Source organism: Macaca nemestrina, chromosome 2 (assembly GCF_043159975.1).
Source record: "Macaca nemestrina isolate mMacNem1 chromosome 2, mMacNem.hap1, whole genome shotgun sequence".
NCBI lineage: Eukaryota > Metazoa > Chordata > Mammalia > Primates > Cercopithecidae > Macaca > Macaca nemestrina.
In genome coordinates, this window is record NC_092126.1 from 111145293 (window position 1) to 111170646 (window position 25354).

A 25354-nucleotide genomic window follows, 5' to 3' on the forward strand; every position below is an offset into this window, starting at 1 on the left:
ACATAAAAGCAGTGTAATTCCAGCACTTTGGGAGGCCACAGTAGGAAGATTTCTTGAGCCCAGGAGTTCAAGACCCACCTGGGTAACATAGGGAGACCTTGTCTATATTATTTAAAAATAAAAATAAAAAGGAATAGACAGAACTCACGAACCTATCAAAGGTATTAGTTCCAACAACGAAGTTCAACAAGATAAAAACCTCGGTCGGGCGCAGTAGCTCACGCCTATAATCCCAGCACTTTGGGAGGCCGAGGAGGGCAGATCACGAGGTCAGGAGTTCAAGACAAGCCTAACCAACATGGTGAAACTCCATTACTACTAAAAACACAAAAAAATTCGCAGGACATGGTGGCACACACCTGTAATCCCAGCTACTCAGGAGGCTTGTGAACCCGGGAGGCAGAGGTTGCAGTGAACCAAGATTGTACCTCTGTACTCCAGCCTGGGTGACAGAGCCAGATTCCATCTCAAAAACAACAACAACAACAACAACAAAAAAAAAAAACCTCTACAGATGTGGCAGAATAAAATGATACTGGCGGGGCAAGGTCTATCCATATATCAAGGATTCTTACGGCTTGCACACAAATGGATTTGGGATAGAAATGGACTTGGGATTGGCTCATAAAGCTCAGCAGCACAATCACCCAAATGAAAACATGAGAAACCAAAGTCAGGTAATGGAAAGTTGAAGACGGGGACAAGAAACTTCTTAGAGACATTCACTGCACCTTGACTGTATCTCCCATTCCAGCACCATCCTATAAACCCCAGTGCTGAAGAGGCCCTGCCGTAATTCATAGTGAGTATGGTTCTTAAACATTTCCTAAATGAAAAGCACAGGATGTTAGAGTAAATACTTGTTAATTCGTATCGGAAAATCTAAAGAATAAAAAGGTAGCCAGATGCAGTGGCTCGCACCTGTAATTCTAACACGTTGAGAGGCCAAGACAGGAGGATCACTTACGGAAAATCGAAAGAATAAAAAGGTAGCCAGATGCAGTGGCTCGCACCTGTAATTCTAACACGTTGAGAGGCCAAGACAGGAGGATCACTTAAGGCCAGGAGTACAAGAACAGCCTGAGCAACATAACAGAGCAAAACCCTGTCTCTAGAAAATAATTAAAATAAAATTAGCCGGGCATGGTAGGATGCACCTCCCAGCTACACAATAGGCTGAGTCAGGAGGGCTAGCTGAGCCTAGGGCTAGCTGCGGCAAACCATGATCATAGTCCTGTCTGAAAAAAACAAACATAAAAAAAGTAGCAAAAACTGAAATTTCCAGAGCTAGCAAAATGATGCCTTACATGAGTATCTCAACAGCTGAACACTCTAATTAGAGACTCTGGGGGTCAAAGTCATCTCTAACAGGCTGCCTCTACTCTCAACTGTGTGACCCAATTGCTTTTAATAAACAATTCTATCCCTGGCTGACTCTATTGGAAATTTAATCTGATCTTATTCTGGATATATGTAAGTGGTCTCATCCTACTTATTCGTAGCCCACCTAACATCTTGCTGAGCTTAATGAAACTTAGAAAAGATAGGCCGAGCGCGGTGGCTCAAGCCTGTAATCCCAGCACTTTGGGAGGCCAAGACGGGCGGATCACGAGGTCAGGAGATCGAGACCATCCTGGCTAACACGGTGAAACCCCCTCTCTACTAAAAAATACAAAAAACTAGCCGGGTGAGGTGGCGGGCGCCTGTAGTCCCAGCTACTCGGGAGGCCGAGGCAGGAGAATGGCGTAAACCCGGGAGGCGGAGCTTGCAGTGAGCTGAGATCCGGCCACTGCACTCCAACCTGGGCGACAAAGCAAGACTCCGTCTCAAAAAAAAAAAAAAAAAAAAAGAAACTTAGAAAAGATAAATCTAGGCCAGGCACGGTGGCTCACGCCTGTAATCCCAACACTTTGGGAGTCCGAGGCGGGCGGGTCATGAGGTGAGTTTGAGACCATCCTGGCCAACATGGTAAAACCCCATCTCTACTAAAAATACAAAAATTAGTTGGATGTGGTGGCACACACCTGTAGTCCCAGGTACTCGGGAGGCTGAGGTAAGAGAATCACTCGAACCCAGGAGGTGGAGGTTGCAGTGAGCCAAGAACACGCCACTGCACTCCAGCCTGGGCAATAGAGCAAGACTCCATCTCCAAAATAAAAAATGAAAAGATAAATCTACTACAATAATTTGTGCCATTAACCCTTATTTCTTTACTTATTCATAAAAGACAAAGTAGGCCGGGTGTGATGGCTCACGCCTGTAAACTGAGCACTCTGGGAGGCCGGGGGGGCGGCGGGGGGGGGGGCAGACCACCTGAGGTCAGGAGTTCAAGGCCAGCCTGGCCATAGTGAAACCCTGTCTCTTATAAAAATACAAAGAATTAACCAACCAGGCATGGTAATGCGCGCCTGTAATCCCAGCTACTCGGGAGGCTGAGGCAGGAGAATCGCTTGAACCCAGGAGGTGGAGGTTGCAGTGAGCCGAGATTGCACCATTGCACTCCAGTCTGGGCAACAAGAGCAAAACTCCATCTCAAAAAAAAATTAAAAAAAAAAAAAGACAAAGTAGTGCTAACGACTGGTAAAAAACGTGTGTTTCTATGAAAGGAGTGTACACATTTATAACACTATGTTTAGGTCTATCAGTCAATAAATGACTGTGCCAGAAAAGGGATGTGAAGTAGTAAATAAGCAGAGAATGTGTCCAAAAAACCAAGAGAGTTCACAGGAAATCACAAAGTCATCCTCACACCTTGAAAACGGTCGAGAGAAAAAAAAACACATCATTTAAATTCCAGAATTCTTATACCTCACAAAGTAAAATGACATACATCAAAAATTCCATACATTTACTTATCTATTAAACTTATTTGGAAATTGTATTATTATCAGCACCTCTAATGATAGGTCATTGCTACTGTAACAGTCTTGGAGACAACAAAAAGTACTAGCACTGATACCAATCACTGAGAATTTACCATGAAGCACTTTTGACTTATTTCCTCATTTACTTGTCACAACAATCACACGAACTTTACTTTTTTTTTTTATGACACAGAGTCTTGCTCTGTCGCCAGACTGGAGTGCACTGGTGCAATCTCAGCTCGCTGCAACCTCCGCCTCCCAGGTTCAAGCAATTCTCCTGCCTTAGCCTCCTGAGCAGCTGGGACTGCAGGCGCGCACCACCACACCCAGCTAATTTTTGTATTTTTAGCAGAGACGGGGTTTCACCATGTTGGTCAGGATGGTCTCGATCTCTTGACGTCGTGATTCATCCGCCTCGGCCTCCCGAAGTATTAAAATTACAGGCATGAGCCACGGCGCCTGGCCTGAACTTTGCTCTTTTACACCCATTTTACAAGTGAAAAAAGTGTTGCTGGCTCCAGCAATATTGTAGACTAAACAACTATTACACACTACCACTAACATGTAGAAATATTGGGTAAATGTAACAGACATTATTTTAAATGAGCAGCTGAATTCCTAGAAAGAAAGCAAATCAAAGGGAGGAAAAAAAAGAAACAACTAAACGTCAAAGTGGTAATCACGCAAGGTAAAAAATACAACCCTAGGCTAGGCACAGTGCCCCATGCCTATAATGCCAGAACTTTGGGAGGCCAAGACAAGCAGACCACTGTAGGTCAAGAGTTGAAGACCAGCCTAGCCTAGCCAACATGGTGAAACCCCATCTCTATTAAAAATAGAAAAATTAGCCAGGCACAGTGGCAGGCACTTATAATCCCAGCTACTTGGTAAGCTGAGACAGGAGAATAGCTTGAACCCAGGAGGCAGAGGCTGCAGTGAGCCGAGACTGTGCCACTGCACTCCAGCCTGGATGACAAAGCAAGACTCTGTCTCAAAAATAAATAAATAAATAAAAATTAGCTGGGCACGGTTATACATGTCTGTAATCCCAGCTACTCAGGAGGCTGAGGCAGGAGAACTCGTTGAACCCAGATGGTGGAGGTTGCAGTCAGCCAAGATCGCACCACTGCACTCCAGTCTGAGTGAGAGTCTGCCTCAAAAACTAAATTAACTAAATAAAAAATGAATTTTTTTTTTAATTGCACTTTTTAAAAAAAATTATCATGTAAATTTTAATTACATTAAAATGTAAGATAGGCCAGGTGCGGTGCCTCATGCCTGCAATCCCAGCACTTTGGGAGGTCAATGCGGGCAGATGACAAGATCAGGAGTTTCAGACCACCCTAGCCAATGTGGTTAAACTCCGTCTCTACCAAAAATACAAAAAATCGGTGGGGTACGGTGGCTCACACCTGTAATCCCAGCACTTCGGGAGGCCAAGGCGGGTGGATCATGAGGTCAGGAGATGGAGACCATCCTGGCTAACACAGTGAAACCCCATCTCTACTAAAAATACAAAAACTTAGCCGGGCATGGTGGCAGGCGCCTATAGTCCCAGCTACTCGGGAGGCTGAGGCAGGAGAATGGCGTGAACCCGGGAGGCGGAGCTTCCAGTGAGCTGAGATCGCACCACTGCACTCCAGCCTGGGCAACAGAGCGTGACTCTGTCTCAAAAAAAAAAAAAAAAAAATAGGCCAGGAGCAGTGGCTCATGCCTGTAATCCCAGCACTTTGGGAGGCTGAGGCAAGTGGATCGCAAGGTCAGGAGTTTGAGACCAGCCTGACCAACATGGTGAACTCTGTCTCTACTAAAAATACAGAAATTAGCCAGGTGTGCTGGCAGGCACCTGTAATCCCAGCTACTCTGAAGGCTGAGGCAAGGGACTCGCTTGAACCCAGGAGGCAGAGGTTGCGATGAGCCGAGATGGTGCCACTGCACTCCAGCCTGGGTGACAGAGCCAGAATCCATCTTAAAAAAAAAAAAAAAAAAAAAGCTGGGCGTGGTGGCAGGCATCTGAAAACCCAGTTACTCGGGAGGCTGAGGCAGCAGAATCATTTGAACCCAGGAAGCACAGGTTGCAGTGAGCTGAGATCGCGCCATTTTCCAGCCTGGGCGACTGGGCAAGACTCCATCTCAAAAAAATTATAATAAATAAATAAAAAATAAAGCTTCTGGAAGAAAATACAATAGAATATATACATGACTTTACAAAAGGCAAAGATTTCTGGCCGGGCGTGGTGGCTCATGCCTGTAATCCTACCACTTTGGGAGGCCAAGGCAGGCAGATCACTTGAGGTCAGGAGTTTGAGATCAGCCTGACCAACATGGAGAAACCCCGTCTCTACTAAAAAGACAAAATCAGCCAGGCGTGGTGGTGCATGCCTGTAATTCCAGCTACAAGAGGCTGAGGCAGGAGAATCGCTTGAATCCGGGAGGCGAAGGTTGCAATGAGCTGAGATCGTGCCATTGCACTCCAGCCTGGGCAACAAGAGCGAAACTCCGTCTCAAAAAAAAAAGGCAAAGATTTCTATAAGAACACAAAAAGTATTAACAATACAGAAAAATTTTCCTAAATTGTTCTGTACCAGGAAACGGAAAATGATGGTCCACTGATCAAATGCAGTCCACTCTTGTTTTCGCAGATAAAGTTTAACGAAAGCAAATTCACACTCATTCATGTATTTTTTTGTGGCTACTTTCACACAATAGCGGCAAAAGTGAGTACTTGCATCACAAACCACATGACCCAAAAAGCCCAAAATATCCGGCATTTTACAGAAAAAGTTTACCGTTTCCTGTTGTATATTACAATTACAAACCTCTGGTCATCAAAGGACATCATTATGAGAGTAAAAACATAAACTATTGCCGGGCGCGGTGGCTCAAGCCTGTAATCCCAGCACTTTGGGAGGCCGAGGCGGGTGGATCACGAGGTCAAGAGATCGAGACTATCCTGGCTAACACGGTGAAACCCCGTCTCTACTAAAAATACAAAAAACTAGCCGGGCGTGGTGGCGGGCGCCTGTAGTCTCAGCTACTTGGGAGGCTGAGGCGGGAGAATGGCGTGAACCCGGGAGGTGGAGCTTGCAGTGAGCCGAGATCACGCCACTGCACTCCAGCCTGGGAGACACAGCGAGACTCCGTCTCAAAAAAAAAAAAAAAAGAAAAAACAAAAACAAAAACATAAACTATTAAGCGGGAGAAGAGATCTGTAATAAATATTTCTGACCAATGAACCATATCCGGAATACCTAAGAAAAATTCAGCCAGGTATGGTGGCTTACACCTGTAATCCCAGCACTTTGGAACACTGAACTGGGAGAATCGCTTGAGCCCAAGAGTTTGAGATCAGCCTAGGAAACAAGGTGAGACTGTCTCCACAAAAAAACAGAAAAAATTATCCAGGTGTGGTGGTGCACACTGGTAGTCCCAGCTACTCGAGAGGCTAAGGTGGGAAGATCCTCTGAGCCCAGGAGTCTGAGGCCGCAGTTAGCTATGATCAAGCCAATGTACTCCAGCCTGGGTCATTAGGCCAGACCCCGTTTCAAAAAAGAAAAAAAGAAAAAGAGAGAAAGACCAATGTGCAAATTTTTAAACAGGCAAACAGGTACTTCTCAAGAAAGGATAGACAAGTGGTCAATAAATAAAAGTTGCTCACATTAATTATTAGCAACTAGAAAATAATGCATTATAACCACATTTGGGAGGCCGAGGCGGGCAGATCACGAGGTCAGGAGATCGAGACCATCCTGGCTAACACAGTGAAACCCCGTCTCTACTAAAAAATACAAAAAACTAGCCGGGCAAGGTGGCAGGCGCCTGTAGTCCCAGTGCTACTCGGGAGGCTGAGACAGGAGAATGGTGTAAACCCGGGAGGCGGAGCTTGCAGTGAGCTGAGATCCGGCCACTGCACTCCAGCCTGGGCGACAGAGCGAGACTCCGTCTCAAAAAAAAAAAAAAAGATTCCAAGGGTTGGTGAGAAAGTAGAAAATCAGAAGGCTCAGCTGGGCGTGGTGGCTCATGCCTGTAATCTCTGCACTGTGGGAGGCCGAGGCAGGCGGATCACAAGGTCAGGAGATCGAGACCATCCTGGCTAACACGTGAAACTGGTGAACCCCCATCTCTACTAAAAATACAAAAACTTAGCCGGGCGTGGCACCATGTACCTATAGTCCCAGCTACTCGGGAGGCTAAGGCAGGAGAATGGCATGAACCCTGGAGGCGGAGCTTGCAGTAAGCTGAGATCCTACCACTGCACTCCACCCTGGGCGACACAGCGAGACTCCATCTCAAAAAAAAAAAAAGAAAAGAAAATCAGAATGCTCATACACTGTTTGTGGGAATATAAATCAGTAGAACCGCTGTGGAAAACTGTTTAGCAATATCTGCTAAAGCTGACCAACCTGTAACGTAGCAAGTAAACTCTCAAGAACATAACCAAAAGAAATATCTATGTTGAGCAAAAGAAATATATAAAAATATTCACAGCAGCACTATTTATAATAGCTCTAAGCTGCAAATTACCGCAAAAGCCTATCAATGACAGAATGAATAAAAAAAATTGTGGTATATTCCCACAACAGAATACTATACAGCAACTGTTAGCAAATCATGAAACAGCTATCGAAAAATAACAAGGGTCTCACTGTGTCACCCAGGCTGGACTGCAATGGAATGATCACTACTCACTGCAGCCTCCAAATCCTGGGCTCAAGTGATCCTCCCACCTCAGCCTCCTAAGTAGCTCCAACCACAGGAGTTTGCCACCATGCTAACACTAATATTTTAATATTCTGTAGAGATGTGGTCTATCTAACCCAGGCTGGTCTTGAACTCCTGGGCTCAAGCAATCTTCCCACTTCAGCCTTCCAAAATAAAATAGCCACACGTGGTAGTATATGCCTAGGTTAAGACAAGAAGATTGCTTAAGCCCTAGAGGTCGAGGTTGCAGTGAGCTGTGTTCATTTGGGACACCACTCCAACCTGGTAACACAACAGGGTACCATCTCAAAAAATAAAAATTAAAGTTTTACCAGTACACACCCCTACTCATTATGTATTGCATGTATATATACTCATTTATGTATCGTATATAGCTGCTTTCATACTACATTGAGCAGCTGTGACAGAGTCCACACAGCCTATAGGCCTAAAACATTTACTATCTAAAATATTTACTATCTGTCCCTTTATTTAATTAATTTATTTATTTATTTAGAAACAGGGTGTTGGCTGGGCACGGTGGCTCACGCCTGTAATCCTAAACTTTGCAAGGCCGAGGCAGATGGATCACTCGAGGTCAGGAGTTTGAGACCAGCCTGGCTAACATGGTGAAACCCCTTCTCTACTATAAATACAAAATTAGCCAGGTGTGGTAGCGCATGCCTGTAATCCCAGCTACTCAGGAGGCTGAGGCAGGAGAATCGCTTGAACCCAGGAGGTGGAGGTTGCAGTGAGCCAAGATCGCACCATTACACTCCAGCCTGGGCAACAAGAGCGAAATTCTGACTCAAAAAAAAGAAGGAGAAATAGGTTGCCACTCTGTCGCACAGGCTGGAGTGCAGTGGTGCAATCTCAGCTCACTACAACCTTCGCCACCTAGCTCAAGCAATCCTCCCACCTCAGCCTCCCAGATAGCTGGGACTACAGGGGGGGCCCTCCCAAATGACCAGCTAATTTTGGTATTTTTTGTAGAGACCAGCTTTTGCCATGTTATCCAGGCTGGTCTTGAACTCCTGGACTCAAGTGATCCACCCACCTCGGCCTCCCAAAATGCTGGGATTATGGGAGTGAGCCACAGCATGCGGCACACTCTGTCCCTTTAAGAAAAAATTTAGCTGGGCGTGGTGGCTCACGCCTGTAATCCCAGAACTTTGGGAGACCATGACAGGCGGATCACCTAAGATCAGGAGTTCAAGACCAGTCTGACCCACATGGTGAAACCTCCTCTCTACTAAAAATACAAAAAAATCAGCCGGGTGTGCTGGCGGGTGTTTGTAATCCCAGCTACCTGGGAGGCTGACGCGGGAGAATCGCCTGAACTCGGAAGGTGGAGGTTGCAGTGAGCTAAGATCACACCATTGCACTCCAGCCTGGGCAACAAAAGCGAGACTCCGTCTCAAAAAAAAAAAAAAAAAAGAAAGAAAAAAGAAAAAATTTATCAGCCCGTACACAACAATGAGAATAAACAAATTACGACTATAAGCAATAGCACACAAAAATTTGAGGCTGGGCATAGTGGCTCGTGCCTGAAATCCCAGCACTTTGGGAGGCCAAGACGGGCGGATCACTTGAGGCCAGGAGTTCGAGACCAGCATAGCTAACACGGTGAAACCCCATCTCTACCAAAAGCACAAAGTATCAGCTAGACATGGTGGTGCATACCTGTTAATCAGTTACTTTAGAGGCTGAGGCATGAGAACCGCATGACCTCAGAAGGCAGAGACTGCAGTGAGCCAAGATCCTACCACTGCACTCCAGCCTGGGCGACACAGACTGTCTCAAAAGAAAAAAACACAAAAACATTTTTTAAAATGTAGTATTTGTTTGCATGCTTCAAAAATGTTAAGTCATGGGCCAGAGAGAGTGGTTCATACCTGTAATCTCAGCACTTTGAGAGGCCAAGGCTGGCAGTTACCTGAGGTCAGGAGTTGGAGACCAGCCTGGCCAACATGGTGAAATCCAGTTTCTACTAAAAATACAAACATTAGCTGGGCGTCGTGGCACATGCCTGTAATCCCAGCTACTGGGGAGGCTGAGGCAGGAGAATCATTTGAACCCAGGAAGTGGAGATTGCAGTGAGCCAAGATCGTGCTACTGCACTCCAGCCTGGGCAACAGAGCAATACTCTGTCTCAAAAAACAACCACCAAAAAAATGTAAGTAATGACAAACAAATGTCAGTCAGCTGGGCATGGTGGCTCAAAGCAGCAATCCCAGTACTTTGGAAGGCCAAGGCAGAAGGACTTCTTCAGTTCAAGAGTTCAAAACCAGCCTGGGTAACACAGTGAGACCCTGTCTCTATCAAATTAAAAATTAAAAAATTTGGCCAGGCGTTGTGGCTCACACCTGTAATCGCAGCACTTTGGGAGGCCAAGGCAGGCAGATCACTTGAGGTCAGTAGCTCGAGACCAGCCTAGCCAACATGGTAAAGCCCCATCTCTACTAAAAATACAAAAATTAGCTGGGTGTAGTGGTGCACGCCTGTAATCCCAGCTACTCAGGAGGCTAAGACAGAATAACCCGGGAAGGGGAGGCTGCAGTGAGCTGAAATTGTGTTACTGCACTCCAGACTGGGTGACAGAGCAAGACTCTGTCTTAGAAAAGAAAAGAAAAGAAGAGAAAAGCCAAGCCAGGCATGGTGGAATGTGTCTGTGGTCCCAGCCACTCAGGAGGCTGAGGCAGGTCGATCAGTTGAGCCCTGGAGGTAAGGGCTGCAGTGAGCTATGATCACACCACTGTACTTCAGCCTGGGTGACAGAGTGAGGCAGTATCTCAGAAAAAAAAAGGAAAAGAAAAAAACAGGCTGAATTATCTCAAATTAAATAAGACTAAAAATACATACCTAAATAAAATATGTGGTGTTGGTGTGGATCTTATAAAGGACATTTTTGAGATAACTGGCGAAATGTGTAGATAGATTATATGGTAAATAACAGTATTATATCAAAGCCACTCTCCTAAATTTGATCACTATATTTGCCAGGATAAAGCCCATGTTCTACAGAGATCTGTGCCTCAGTCTCAAGTCTCTCAAGCTATTCCCTCCCTGCTAGATTGGACTTGATGGATGATGACAACTCAAGTGACTATGACTGGTGATTTCTTTCACGTAAATCCATCCTTTTATTCTTCCTTCCAAGACCTATATGCTAATCTCTGCATTCTCCCTCATCCATTCCACAAAGTCCTAGAATCAGCATGATTTTGGCAAAACAATACCATTCTCACATACAGATCATAAAATGTTCAGTAAGAGAGATCATAACATTTGCCAAATTCGATAGTTTTCTCCTATTTCTTTTTTTTTTTTTTTTTCTCGAGACAGAGTCTCACTCTGCTGCCCAGGCTGGAGTGCAGCACAATCCTGGCTCACTGCAACCTCTGCCTCCAGGGTTCAAGCGATTCTCCCGCTTCAGCATCCTGAGTAGCTGGGATTTTTTTGTATTTTTAGTAGAGACAGGATCTCACAAGGTTGGCCAGCCTGGTCTAGAACTCCTGATTTCAGGTGATCCACCAGCCCCAGCCTCCCAAAGTGCTGGGATTACAGGCGTGAGCTACCGCGCTCAGCTTGTTTTCTCCTGTTTCTTTGCCGCAGAACATTTTAGAAACTCAAAGAGGTCTATTAGGAAAAATTGTTCAAAGTGAAACTTGAAGACAACAGATTCTTCTTAGCCCTCTGCATTTACTCCTCACTTCCCTCTTCTCAGATGCTACAGGTACTCCCCAGGAAATAATTATAAAACCAGTGATAAAGTCCAACTCCAACTGTAAGCCCCTTCTTGTTAACTTCATGTTCCAAATGATTTATTCAATCAAATGAAAACAGACTGTTAAAGAGACAGTCCTCCAACTCCCACCCTTTCCATTACACCAGACTGATCCAGTTTGTGAGAATTCCTGCCATGAGGTCAGTCATACTGGGGAGAAATTCCAAGGTGTCAGAAAGAGATAGCTTATGAACTGTGACTCATCTAAAACATCCCAAAATATATTACCCAGTTCAGTCACACCACCACATTTGGCTATGACAACATTTTTTGCTCAGTGTATTTACAGGTATTCCACCAAATCACATAACAATTGAAAACAAATTTAGAAAACGTTGAATGAGGCTAGGCACAGTGGCTCCCAGAACTTTGGGAGGCTGAGACGGGCGGATCACCTGCGGTCAGGAGTTTGGTATCAGCCGGGCCAACATGGTGAAATCCTGTCGCTACTAAAAATATAAAAATTAGCCAGGGGTGGCCGGGTGCAGTGGCTCATGCCTGTAATTCCAGCACTTTGGGGGGCCAAGGCGAGCAGATCACAAGGTCAGGAGATCGAGACCATCCTGGCTAACACGGTGAAACTCCATCTCTACTAAAAATACAAAAAATTAGCCAGGTAGTCCCAGCTACTCAGGAGGCTGAGGCAGGAGAATTCCTTGAACCCAGGAGGCGGAGGTTGCAGTGAGCCAAGATCACGCCACTACACTCTAGCCTGGGCAACAGGGCAAGACTCCATCTCAAAAAAAAAAAGAGAAAATGTTCAACGATAGTCCCCTTAAAATGGGTGTATCTGTCCCCTCAATGCATCTCCTTCTTCAAGAGTAATAATCCTTCTTTTCCTTTTTTTTATTTTTTAATCTTTTTTGGAGACAGGGTCTCACTTTATTGCCCAGGCTAGTCTCAAGTTCCTGGGCTCAAGCGATCCTCCTGCCTCAGCCTCCCAAAACGTTAGGATTACAGGAATGAGCCTGGCCCTTCTGGGTCAACACTTTCAGAGGAGAAGGCGAGAGGATCACTTGAGCCCAGGAGTTTGGGACCAGCCTGGGCAACAGAGCAAGACTCCAGCTCTTAAAAAAAAAAAATTATAAAAACAAAATAATTTTTTCAGTAAGTTCTGACAACTGCTTTAAAATAAGTCAGTATTATACTTCACCATTTTTGTAGCTATATTAAGAAAAGCTCAATTTCACAAGATTGTTGCTCAGGCTAGTCTCAAACTCTTGAGCTCAGAGGACCCACTCACCTAGGCCTCCCAAAGTATTGGGATTACAGATAGGCATGAACCACAGTGCCCAGCTGAGATTTTTAAAAAAATAAATATATATGTATACAGTATTCTGTTTTATGTTTACACTATGTTTTCACAACACAAAACACTTCAGTTAGGTTTTTCTTCTGAAACAGGGTCTCACTGTCGCCTAGGCTGGAGTGCAATGGCATGATTATAGTTCACCACAGCCTTAACATCCTGGGCTCAAGGGATTCTCCCACCTCAGCCTCCCAAGTAGCTGCGACCACAGGCATGCACCACCACACCAAGCTAATTTTTTAAAATTTTTTGTAGGCAGGGTGTCTCACCATATTGTCCAGGTTGGTCTCAAACTCCCGGGCTCAAGGACTCCTCTAGCCTCAGCCACCCAAAATGCTAAGATTATAAGCATGAACCACTGCACCCAGCTTTTTTCTTTAGAAAAAAAAAAGAGAGAGAGAAAGAGAAACTGATGGGATTTGGCTCTGTCACTCAGGCTAGAGTGCAGCAGTACTATTATAACTCATGGCAGCCTCTAACTCCTGGGATCAAGTGATCGTCCTGGGTCAGCTCCCAAGTACTTGGGACTACAGGCACACAGCACCATGCACGACTAATTTTTAGTTTTTCTGATAAATAGGGTCTCACTATGTTGCTCAAGCTGGTCTCAAACTCCTTGCCTCATGTGACCCTCCTGCTTCAGTCTCCCAAGTACACCGGATTACAGACATGAGCCAGTGTGCCCAGCTAAATATGTACTGTTTACTGTACATTAGCCATACTTCAGCAAAGCTGGAGGACACATTATAGGGAGAGAGAGAAAGATGAAAAAAAGTAAAAATATGGGAAAAAATAAATAAATGAAACATCAATCAAATAAATAAGTACAATGCCAGTGAACTCAGGTATCTACCTGTGAATCCATATGATACAGAGTACAAGCCTGCATTGAAGTTGATCATACAGCTCTCCAGAGCCTTGCCCACCACCTGGTCCAGCATGCCCTCTGCCTGGAATACTAGTCCATGTCTCCAACATAGCAGCCCATATTTTGCAGCCTACTGAGCTCTATCTAACTGGTCATGCTAGATCATGTAGGCTCACTGCCCTTGCACATGAATTATAAAGGCCAGAAGCTAGCTAACTAGATTTTTCAGAGACTTAACTCTTCTACAGTAATTTGTTTTATCCACACGTATATGGCTGAGCAGTTCAGTTAGACTATTTGTTTTCTCCATGTTTGCAAATTATTTCCTACATGGCCGCCAAGTTACAAGAATATCTATGAGTTCATTAGTACAAAATTCAAAAACAAGCAAAACTATACTATATTATTCAGGGATGCATGCTAACACAGTGATACCTATAAAGAAAAGCAAGCAGGCCGGATACGGTGGCTCACGCCTGTAATCCCAGCACTTTGGGAGGCTGAGACAGGTGGATCACCTGAGGTCGGGAGTTCAAGACCAGCCGGAACAACACGGAGAAACTCCTTCTCTACTAAAAATGCAAAATTAGCTGGGCGTGGTGGCATATGCCTGTAATCCCAGCTAGTCGGGAGGCTGAGGCAGGACAATCGCTTGAACCCAGGAGGCAGAGGTTGCAGTGAGCCAAGATCGCACCATTGCACTCCAACCTGAGCAACAAGAGCGAAACGCCATCTCAGGAAAAAAAAAGAAGCAAGGAAAAGATTATCTGTGGGGGAAAAAGGGGAGTTTAAGGTTAGGGAAGGAATACATACGCTTGTTAGGGTTGTTAGCAATGTTAGCAATTTCTGACCTGGACTGTGGTTAAATGGATGTTCTCTTTATAATTATTTAAGTCAAAATGTATTTTACTTTCCATATATTTTGCAATAGGAAGTTGTTAAAAAAAAAAAAAAAAAAAAAAAAGAAACCATTATTCCACAAGTACATTTCCCATACTATTTTGCTTAAACAGGTGCTTATATTCTACTTTCATCAGACAGAATTCTAAGCTACAAACTCAAATGCTCACTTCAAATATATATACAACACTTATGGTCTCCTTCCTAGTCCCATGTTCCCAAAGATAGTCTCTCCATTCTGAAATTCATACAATGGCAGAGTGAAATCAGTTCAGGAATATAATACTCTACATTTTTCCTCCAGTTGCAAATTAAATTTTTTTTTTCTTTTTGAGATGGAATCTTGCTGTCACCCAGGCTGCAGTACAGCGGCATGATCTTGGCTCGCTGCAACCTTCGCCTCCTGGGGTCAAGCAATTCTCCTGTCTCAGCCTTCTGAGTAGCTGGGATTACAGGCGCCTACCACCATGCCCGGGTAATTTTTGTATTTTTAGTAGAGACAGGGTTTCACCATGTTAACCAGGCTTGTCTCTAACTCCTGACCTCAGGTGATCCACCTACCTCAGCCTCCCAAAGTGCTGGGATTACAGGCGTGAGCCACCGCCCCCAGTCTAAATAATTTTTTTTTTTTTTTGAGACGGAGTCTCACTCTGTTGCCCAGGCTGGAGTGCAGTGATGCGATCTCGGCTCACTGCAAGCTCCACCTCCCAGGTTCATGCCATTCTCCTGCCTCAGCCTCCCGAGTAGCTGGGACTACAGGCGCCCGCCACCACACCTGGCTAATTTTTTTGCATTTTAGTACAGATGGGGTTTCACCATGTTAGCCAGGATGGTCTCAATCTCTTGACCTCGTGATCTGCCCGCCTTGGCCTCCCAAAGTACTGGGATTACAGGCGTGGTGAGCCACCTCGCTGGGTCAATGATTAATTTTTTAAGTGCAATGACAGGTTTACAATTTTGGGAATAAGGTACACATTCTCAGGATCTCCTGGGGCTGTGTCACGTAAAAAAGAAAACAAAATCTTGGACATCTCCCAAACACAATTAAAATCCAGTTACTTGAGACTCTCACTTAACCTTCTACATTTCTTACTCTCAGAGCTTTCTTGTTTTTTTAAACACAGATGCTTATAATCTATTTTAAAATGCAGAATTAAAAAAAATAGCTCTAGGTCGGGCACTGTGGCTCATGTCTGTAAACCCAGGACTTTGGGGGGCCAAGGCGGGAAGACAGCCTGAGCCCAGAAGTTCGAGAACAGTCTGGGCAACAGGGCAAAACCCTGTCTCTACAAAAAAAAACACAACAATTAGCAGGGTGTAGTGGTGCAAGCCTATTGTCCCAACTACTCAGGAGGGTGAGGTGGGAGGATCTACCTGAGCCCGGAAAGTCGGGGTCGAAGATGCAGTGAGTTGAGATCATACCACTGCACTCCAGCCTGAGTGACAGGGTGAGAGAGACCCTGTCTCAAAAAGAGAAAAATAGTTCTATTATTACGATTACGTTTATATTATGTAGACTAAAGCCTTGGAGGGCTTGTAGAAAAATTAGAAACTTTACTTGTAATGAAGATAAAATATATTTTTCTTTTTTGTTTTATACCCACATCTTAGCAATTTTTTTTTGTTTCAATTCATGTGTTTGCTAATGCAACACACCTTTAGCCTTAGCCTTATGAAGTGTTTGGTTCTTTCTTTCTAAATCTCTCAGCATTTGATAGAACAAGAGCCAGTTGTCTGACATCCAGCATGATTTGGGAAGTTACTATATAAAGTTCCACTCTAGCCGGGCATGGTGGCTCACTCCTGTAATCCCAACACTTCAGGAGGCCAAGGTGGGCGGATCATGAGGTCAGGAGTTCGAGACCATCCTGGCTAACACAGTGACACCCCGTCTCTACTAAAATACAAAAACAAATTAGCCGGGCATGGTGCCAGGCGCCTGCAGTCCCAGCTACTTGGGAGGCTGAGGCAGCAGAATGGCGTGAACCCGGGAGGCAGGGTTGCAGTGATCAGAGATCGTGCCACTGCACTCCAGCCTGGGCGACAGAGTGAGACTCCGTCTCAAAAAAAAAAAAAAAAAGTTCCACTCTGATTTTTTCTTTTTTTGAAATGGAGTTTCGCTCTTGTTGCCCAGGCTAGAGTGCAGTGGCGCAATCTCAGCTCACCACAACGTCTGCCTCCCAGGTTCAAGTGATTCTCCTGCCTTGGCCTCCTGAGTAGCTGAGATTACAGGCAGGTACCACCACATCCGGCTAATTTTGTATTTTTGGTAGACACAGGGTTTCTCCATGTTGGTCAGGCTGGTCCTGAACTCCCAACCTCAGGTGACCTGCCCGCTTCAGCCTCCCAAAGTGCTGGGAATACAGGCCTGAGCCACCGCACCCAGCCTCTACTCTGATTTTTTTTAAAAAATGATTAGTCCAAATAGCGATCTCGGTTGGGCATGGTGGCTCACGTCTGTAATCCCAGCACTTTAGGAGACTGAGGCGGGTGGATCACGAGGTCAGGAGTTCAAGACCAAGGCTGGGCGCGGTGGCTCAAGCCTGTAATCCCAGCACTTTGGGAGGCTGAGATGGGTGGATCACGAGGTCAGGAGATCGAGACCATCCTGGCTAACCCGGTGAAACCCCGTCTCTACTAAAAAAATAAAAAAAACTAGCCGGGCGAGGTGGCGGGCGCCTGCTGTAGTCCCAGCTACTCGGGAGGCTGAGGCAGGAGAATGGCGTAAACCCAGGAGGCAGAGCGTGCAGTAAGCTGAGATCCGGCCACTGCACTCCAGCCTGGGCGACAAAGCGAGACTCCGTCTCAAAAAAAAAAGGAGTTCAAGACCAGCCTGGCCAACATGGAGAAAACCCGTCTATACTAAAAATACAAAAATTAGCTGTGCATGGTGGCGGGCGCCTGTAATCTCAGCTCCTTGGGAGGCTGAGGCAGGAGAATAGTGTGAACCCAGGAGGCAGAGGTTGCAGTGACCGAGATCGCACCATTGCACTCCAGCCTGGACAACGACAACAACAACAAAATAATGAACTCTTTTTTTTAAAACAGAGTCTCAGCTCACTGCAACCTCTGTCTCCCAGGCTCAAGTGATCCTCCCACCTCAGCCTCCCAAGTAGCTGGGGCTACAAGCGTGCATACACCACCACACCCAGATGATTTTTCTTGTATTTCTTTTTTTTTTGAGACGGAGTCTCGCTCTGTCGCCCAGGCAGGAGTGCAGTGGCCGGATCTCAGCTCACTGCAAGCTCCGCCTCCCGGGTTCACGCCATTCTCCTGCCTCAGCCTCCCGAGTAGCTGGGACTACAGGCGCCCACCACCTCGCCCGGCTAGTTTTTTGTATTTTTTTAGTAGAGACGGGGTTTCACCGTGTTAGCCAGGATGGTCTCGATCTCCTGACCTCGTGATCCACCCGTCTCGGCCTCCCAAAGTGCTGGGATTACAGGCTTGAGCCACCGCGCCCGGCCAATTTTTCTTGTATTTCTTTGTAGAGACGGGGCCTATATTGCCCAGGCTAGTTTCAAACTCCTGGGGTCAAGAGTTTTGACCACCTCAGCCTCCCAAAGTGCTGAGATTACAGGTGTCAACTATGCCCAGCATGAACTCTTATACCATACTGATTACTCAGGGAAAAAACTTTTTAAAGTATATAACTTATATGTCTCACTGAAACATTCTTTGCTTTGTTAATTATCTATCTCAACGAATTTTGTTTTATACCATTACAGATTGTATCAATTCCTTTCATCTGGGAAAACGCTGAACACCATTTTGAGAGGAAGGCAAGTACATCTGGTCCCAGTGGCACTAAACCAGGAATTGTTTTTAATTACGGCTTATGCCTAAAAACATTCCTCCCTAATACTTTAAAATCTGGAACTAAATAATGGTTTAGTTCCCAGGAGTCAAAGAGCCCACACATAACGCTCTCTAAAAACACCATTTTTGAAAACATGCATATTTTCCTAATTAAGAATCCCAATATAATTTCAATCATATTATGTAAAATACTTTATATAATCTGTAATTTTACTCTAAATTACATGTTACAATTAATAAAGTGCAATCAATATGTACTATATTACAGTGAATTAAGCTATCGAAAACCTCAATCAATAGCTAATTTGATAATTCTAGCCCAGTTCACAATGCAAGAGAACAGGAAATGAATACTTTAGCTGTAACGGAACAAGGAACTTTCAAATTTTTCACACATAAAATACGTAACACACATCCCACAGAAAATGATAATGATAAAGCAAATGGGTAAAATGTTAGCAACTGTAGATTCTGAGTGAAGGGAAAAGAAAAGTTCTTCATACTAATCTTGCAAATTTTTACTTTTAAGTATCTTTAAACTTTTGTTACAAAAAACATCAGGCAGCTAGCTGGGCACGGTGGCTCACACCTGTAATCCAGCACTTTGGGAGGCCAAGGCAGGCAGATCGCCTGAGGTCAGGAGTTCAAGACCAGCCTGGCCAACCTGGTGAAACCTTGTCTCTACTAAAAATACAAAAATGAGCCAGGCGTGGTGGCGGGCTCCTGTAGTCCCAGCTACTGGGGAGACTGAGGCAGGAGAATTGCTTGAACCTAGGAGGTGGAGGTTGCAGCGAGCCAAGATTGCACCGCTGTACTCCAGCCTGGATGACAGAGTGAGACTCCATCTCAAAAAAAAAAAAAAAAATATAGGCCAGGCACAGTGGCTCACGCCTGTAATCCCAGCACTTTGGGAGGCAGAGGCGGTCGGATCACGAGGTGAGGAGTTCGAGACCAGCCTGGCCAAGATGGTGAAACTGTGTCTACTAAAAAATACAAAAATTAGGCCGGGCGCGGTGGCTCAAGCCTGTAATCCCAGCACTTTGGGAGGCCGAGACGGGCGGATCACGAGGTCAGGAGATCGAAACCGTCCTGGCTAACACGGTGAAACCCCGTCTCTATTAAGAAATACAAAAAACTAGCCGGGCGAGGTGGCGGGCGCCTGTAGTCCCAGCTACTCGGGAGGCTGAGGCCGGAGAATGGCGTGAACCCGGGAGGCGGAGCTTGCAGTGAGCTGAGATCCGGCCACTGCACTCCAGCCTGGGCGACAGAGCGAGACTCCGTCTCAAAAAAAAAAAAAAAAATACAAAAATTAGCCAGGTACGGTGGTGGCACCTGTAATCCCAGCTACTCTGGAGGCTGAGGCAGGAGAATTGCTTGAACCCAGGAGGCAGAGGTTGCAGTGAGTCGATATCACGCCACTGCACTCCAGCCTGGGCGACACAGCAAAACTCCGTCATAAATACATATACATACACACACACACACATATACATACATACATAAATACCAAAATTGACTAAGCCACCTTCTACTTTCCCCTATGATGTGGTTTCCCATCACCTTCAAGATAAAATGCACACTTCTAGCACAGTAAACCAGTCCTTTTATGACTGACTCTGGCCCATCTCTCTGATGACTGCCCTCTACCTACCCTTAGGTCTAAATGTGCTGAACTATGTGCAACAACCTTTAAGTATCACATTCTCTCAGACCGTAATGCTTTTATGTGTTGCTACCACTGCCTGAAAATCCCATCCTCCCCCACTTAGCTGAAGAACTCACACTCAACTTTCAAGACACAATTCAAATGTCCTTTTCCACAGAAACATTTCCTGACATCACCAAGTAAGTCAAAGTCTCCACTCACACAGCTCATTAGACTGTGAGTCCCCTGAGGACAAATAATATACAGTATTTGTTTGTATTCTTAGGACCCTGCACCTAATCAAATTCTTAGCATTTGCTGAGCTCCAATCAGTGGAGAAAAGGAGCCCTTTTAAATGAACTTTTCTGGAATAACCAGATAACCATAACGAAAAACATAAAAATGGATCTGCCATTTCCCACACCAACTAACCAGGGCAAATCCTAAACGGATCAGAGAACTAAATGTAAAAATAAGGCTGGGGACTGGCACGGTGGCTCACGTCTGTAATCCCAGCACTTGGGGAGGCTGAGGTGGGCAGATCACAAGGTCAGGAGATTGAGGCCATCCTAGCTAACATGGTGAAACCCTGTCTCTACTACAAATTAAAAAAAAAAAAAAATTAGCCAGGCGTGGTGGCGGGCACCTGTAGTCCCAGCTACTCGGGAGGCTGAGGCAGGAGAATGGCATGAACCCGGTAGGTGGAGCTTGCAGTGAGCTGAGATCGTGCCACTGCACTCCAGCCTGGGCGACAGAGCGAGACTCTGTCTCAAAAATAAATAAATAAATAAATAACTAATAAGGCTGGGTGTGGTGATTCATACCTGTAATCCCAGGACTTTGCAAAGCCAAGGCGGGAAGATCACCTGAGCCCAAGAGTTCAAGACCAGCCTGGGGCCGGGCGCAGTGGCTCACACCTATAATCCCACCACTTTGGGAGGCTGAGGCGTGTGGATCACCTGAGATCAGGAGTTCAACACCAGACTGGTCAACATGGTGAAACCTCGTCTCTACTAAAAACACAAAAAAATTAGCCAGGCATAGTGGCAGGTGCCTGAATTCCCAGCTACTTGGGAGGCTGAGGCACAAGAATTGCTTGAATCTGGGAGACAGAGGTTGTGGTGAGCTGAAATAGCACCATGCACTCCAGCCTGGGAGACAGAGCAAGACTTTGTCTCCAAAAAAAGACCAGCCTAGGGAACACAGAAAGACCCTGTCTCTATCTTTATAAATTAAAAAAAAAAAAAAAGTGAAAAATGAAACCATACAAGTACTAAAAGAACACATAGCTGAATTCCTTTATAACCAAGGAATGATAAAAGCTTCCCAATTATAATTCAAAATGAGAAAAGTAACCACAACAATCTATTTAACTAAATTTCTTTAACTTTTTGGATCATAAAAACATCATACGCAAACACATTTAACGGTAAGATCACTGAAACACTATTTTTTTTTTTTGAGACGGAACCTCGCTCTCTCACCCAGGCTGGAGCACAGTGGCCCGATCTCAGCTCACTGCAAGCTCCACCTCCCAGATTCACGCCATTCTTCTGCCTCAGCCTCCCGAGTACCTGGGACTACAGGCGCCCGCCACCACGCCCAGCTAATTTTTTGTATTTTTAGTAGAGACGGGGTTTCACCGTGTTAGCCAGGATGGCCTTGATCTCCTGAACTCGTGATCCGCCCACCTCGGCCTCCCAAAGTGCTGGGATTACAGGCGTGAGCCACCGCACCTGGCCTATTTTTTTTTATTTTTTATTTTTTTTGAGATGGAGTCTTCGCTCTGTCACCCAGGCTGGAGTGCAGTGACGCAATCTCGGCTCACTGCAAGCTCCGCCTCCCGGGTTCACGTCATTCTCCTGCCTCAGCCTCCCCCAAGTAGCTGGGACTACAAGCACCTGCCACCATGCCCAGCTAATTTTTGTACTTTTAGTAGAGACAGGGTTTCACCTTGTTAGACAGGATGGCCTCGATCTCCTGACCTCGTGATCCGCCCACCTCAGCCTCCCAAAGTGCTGGGATTACAGGCATAAGCCACCGTGCCCAGACTACTATTTCTTATTCTCAATTATATTTGAAAGATCAGTAAGTTGTTAAACGATTTAGTGATCAAGAACAGTCCCCACAAAAAAGGTCTACTGATCATAGATTCATAAAGGCAGCTAACACCACGCTAGAAACAAAACCCGAAATGAATTCAGAGACAAAAATTATGAGAAAAGGGCCGGGCGCGGTGGCTCAAGCCTGTAATCCCAGCACTTTGGGAGGCCGAGACGGGTGGATCACGAGGTCAGGAGATCGAGACCATCCTGGTGAACACAGTGAAACCCCGTCTCTACTAAAACTACAAAAAACTAGCCGGGCGCAGTGGCGGGCGCCTGTAGTCCCAGCTACTCGGGAGGCTGAGGCAGGAGAATGGCGTGAACCTGGGAGGCGGAGCTTGCAGTGAGCTGAGATCAGGCCACTGCACTCCAGCCTGGGCAACAGAGCGAGACTCCGTCTCAAAAAAAAAAAAAAAAAAAACAAATTATGAGAAAAGATATGACAATTCCTAAAAATCTAGTATTTGTACAATCAGAGTTCAAAAATATAAATGAAGGAGTATAAGATAGCAGAGGCTGGGCACAGTGGCTCACACCTGTAATCCCAGTGCTTTGGGAAGCCGAGGTAGGCAAACCACTTGAGTTCAAGACCAGCTGGGCCAACACAGTGAAACCCCATCTCTACTAAAAATACAAAAATTAGCCAGGTGTGGTGGGTGCTGCACGCCTGTAGTCCCACCTACTCAGGAGGCTGAGGCAGGAAAATCACTTGAACGCGGGAGGCAGAGGTTGCAGTGAGCCGAGATCACTCCACTGCACTCCAGCCTGGGTGACAGAACAAGACTCCATCTCAAAAAATAACATAAAATAACATAACATAAAATAAAAATAAAAATAAAGGCCAGATGTGGTGGTTTACACCTGTACTCCCAGTAGTTTGGGAGGACAAGGTGGGTGGATCACTTGAGGTTGGGAGTTCAAGACCAGCCTGGCCAACATGGTGAAACCCTGTCTCTACTAAAAATAAAAAAAATTAGCTGGGTGTGGTGGCGCACACCTGTAATCCTAACTACTCAGGAGTCTGAGGCACAAGAATTGCTTAAACCCAGGATGCAGAGGTTGCAGTGAGCCGAAATGGCACCACTGCACTCCAGCCTGGGCAACAGAGCGAGACTTTGTCTCAAAAATAAAATAAGGCCGGGCGCGGTGGCTCAAGCCTGTTAATCCCAGCACTGTGGGAGGCCGAGATGGGCGGATCACGAGGTCAGGAGATCGAGACCATCCTGGCTAGCACGGTGAAACCCCGTCTCTACTAAAAAATACAAAAAACTAGCCGGGCGCGGTGGCGGGCGCCTGTAGTCCCAGCTACTCCGGAGGCTGAGGCCGGAGAATGGCGTGAACCCGGGAGGCGGAGCTTGCAGTGAGCTGAGATCCGGCCACTGCACTCCAGCCTGGGCGGCAGAGCGAGACTCCGTCTCAAAAAATAAAAATAAAAATAAAAAAAAATAAAATAAAATAAAATAAAGATAGCAGAGAAGGGCTGGCATGGTGGCTCGCATCAGTAACCAAAGTGCTTTTGGAGGTCAATGCAGAAGGATCGCCTTCTGGCCAAAATTTTGAGACCAGCCTGGGCAACACAGCAAGATCTCATCCCCACAGAAATTTAAAAGTCACCCATACGTGCATGCTAGCACGTGCTAGTAGTCCCAGCCTCTTGGGAAGCTGAGGTGGGAAGATGGTTAGAGCCCAGAGATCAAGGCTGCAGTACGCTGTGATCAAACCAGCCTGGGCAACAGAACAAGACCCTGTCTGTAAAAACAAAAACAAAACACACAATTGCAAAGACACCAAAATTATATTCTCACACAAGTTCAGAAGGTATCTCACCTACAAAATGTAAAAAATTCCACAAAACAGTATTCTAGGCACAAAACCTGCATCAGGAGAAAGCATGGAGAAGACTCTCACAGCGAGAGGATAGGGAACTGCAACATAGTAAAATATTTTTAGGTCTTCACAATGACTGCTCCAATATTTAATGCAAATATCAAGTGCTTCTTCAAAAAGCAGCTTCCTACGGTTAAAAAGTAGTAATATTCTATAACTAAAATTGTTCTCTTGGGTTTTTTTTTTTTTTTTTTGGTTTTTTTAATTCTACACGCTAGCAGCAGCAAAGGAAAAAAGCCGGATGCTATACCTAAAAGTACAGCAACTGTGGATGCCCAAATAATAATAAGTTGATGTACTTACAGGGAGTTTGGTGAAGGCCGGGTTGGTGACATGCTTCCCAAAGGCATCTTCCTGGAACTGAAGAAGCTGCACCACCAGCCCAGCCAGTGTTTTATTGGTAGGAGCATCCGCATGAACATACTGCAAGATAAAGACAGGCATTCAAAAACAAGTACAATTTTTGCAGAAGAAAATGTTGGCTTACTTCCTAGTACCTACTAAGTACTTATGTTATGGGAAATTTATAGATGTCTGAGACACGCTCTGTGCTATAAAGGAGCTTACAAAAACAAATACGTGTGTGCATTTAAAAATGGTTAAGATGGTTAATTTTCTTTTTTTTTTCTTTTCTTTGAGACAGAGTTTCTTTCTTGTCACCCAGGCTGGAGTGCAGCGGTGCGATCTCGGCTCACTGCAACCTCTGCCCTCAGGTTCAATCGATTCTCCTGCCTCAGTCTCCCAAGTAGCTGGGATTACAGACATGAGCCACTATACATAGCTACTTTCGTATTTTTAGTAGAGACAGGGTTTCACCACGTTGGACAGGCTAGCCTCGAACTCCTGACCTCAGGTGACCTGCCCGCCTCGACCTCACAAAGGTAAATCTCCTGTGTTTTTTACCAAAAGAATGAAAGTAAAATGTTATCCATATTAATGTAAAGAATGTCAAAAGCCCAACCCAGTAATAGACACATCAGCTAGGAAGCTTCACAGCAAGGAAAAACAATGGGTAACACAACAAGAAAAGCATCAATCAGTGAGTTAAATGTAAAAGTTTTATTTGGCAATTAAATGTTCAATATCACTGAGTAGCCAATACACTCAAAAAAAATTTTTTTTTCTTTTTTCTTTCTTTTTTTTTTTTTTTTTTGAGACGGAGTCTCGCTGTGTCTCCCAGGCTGGAGTGCAGTGGCATGATCTCGGCTCACTGCAAGCTCCGCCTCCCGGGTTCACGCCATTCTCCCGCCTCAGCCTCCCAAGTAGCTGAGACTACAGGCGCCCGCCACCACGCCCAGCTAGTTTTTTGTATTTTTAGTAGAGACGGGGTTTCACCATGTTAGCCAGGATAGTCTCGATCTCCTGACCTCGTGATCCACCCGCCTCGGCCTCCCAAAGTGTTGGGATTACAGGCTTGAGCCACCGCGCCCGGCCACTTTTTTCTTTTTTATTGAGATAGTCTTGCTCTTTCA

General features: G+C 45.4%; 1 protein-coding gene across 2 annotated transcripts in view; it reads right to left on the reverse strand.

Annotated features, from left to right (window-relative positions):
- LOC105480388 (SWI/SNF related BAF chromatin remodeling complex subunit C1) overlaps nt 1-25354 on the reverse strand; it is a 199557-nt gene that overhangs the window by 163586 nt on the left and 10617 nt on the right. For both annotated transcript variants that reach the window (XM_071091592.1, XM_071091593.1), the window contains exon 2: nt 24186-24305. In XM_071091592.1, coding sequence (XP_070947693.1) covers nt 24186-24305 — 120 coding nt within the window. The remainder of the gene's footprint in view (nt 1-24185; nt 24306-25354) is intronic.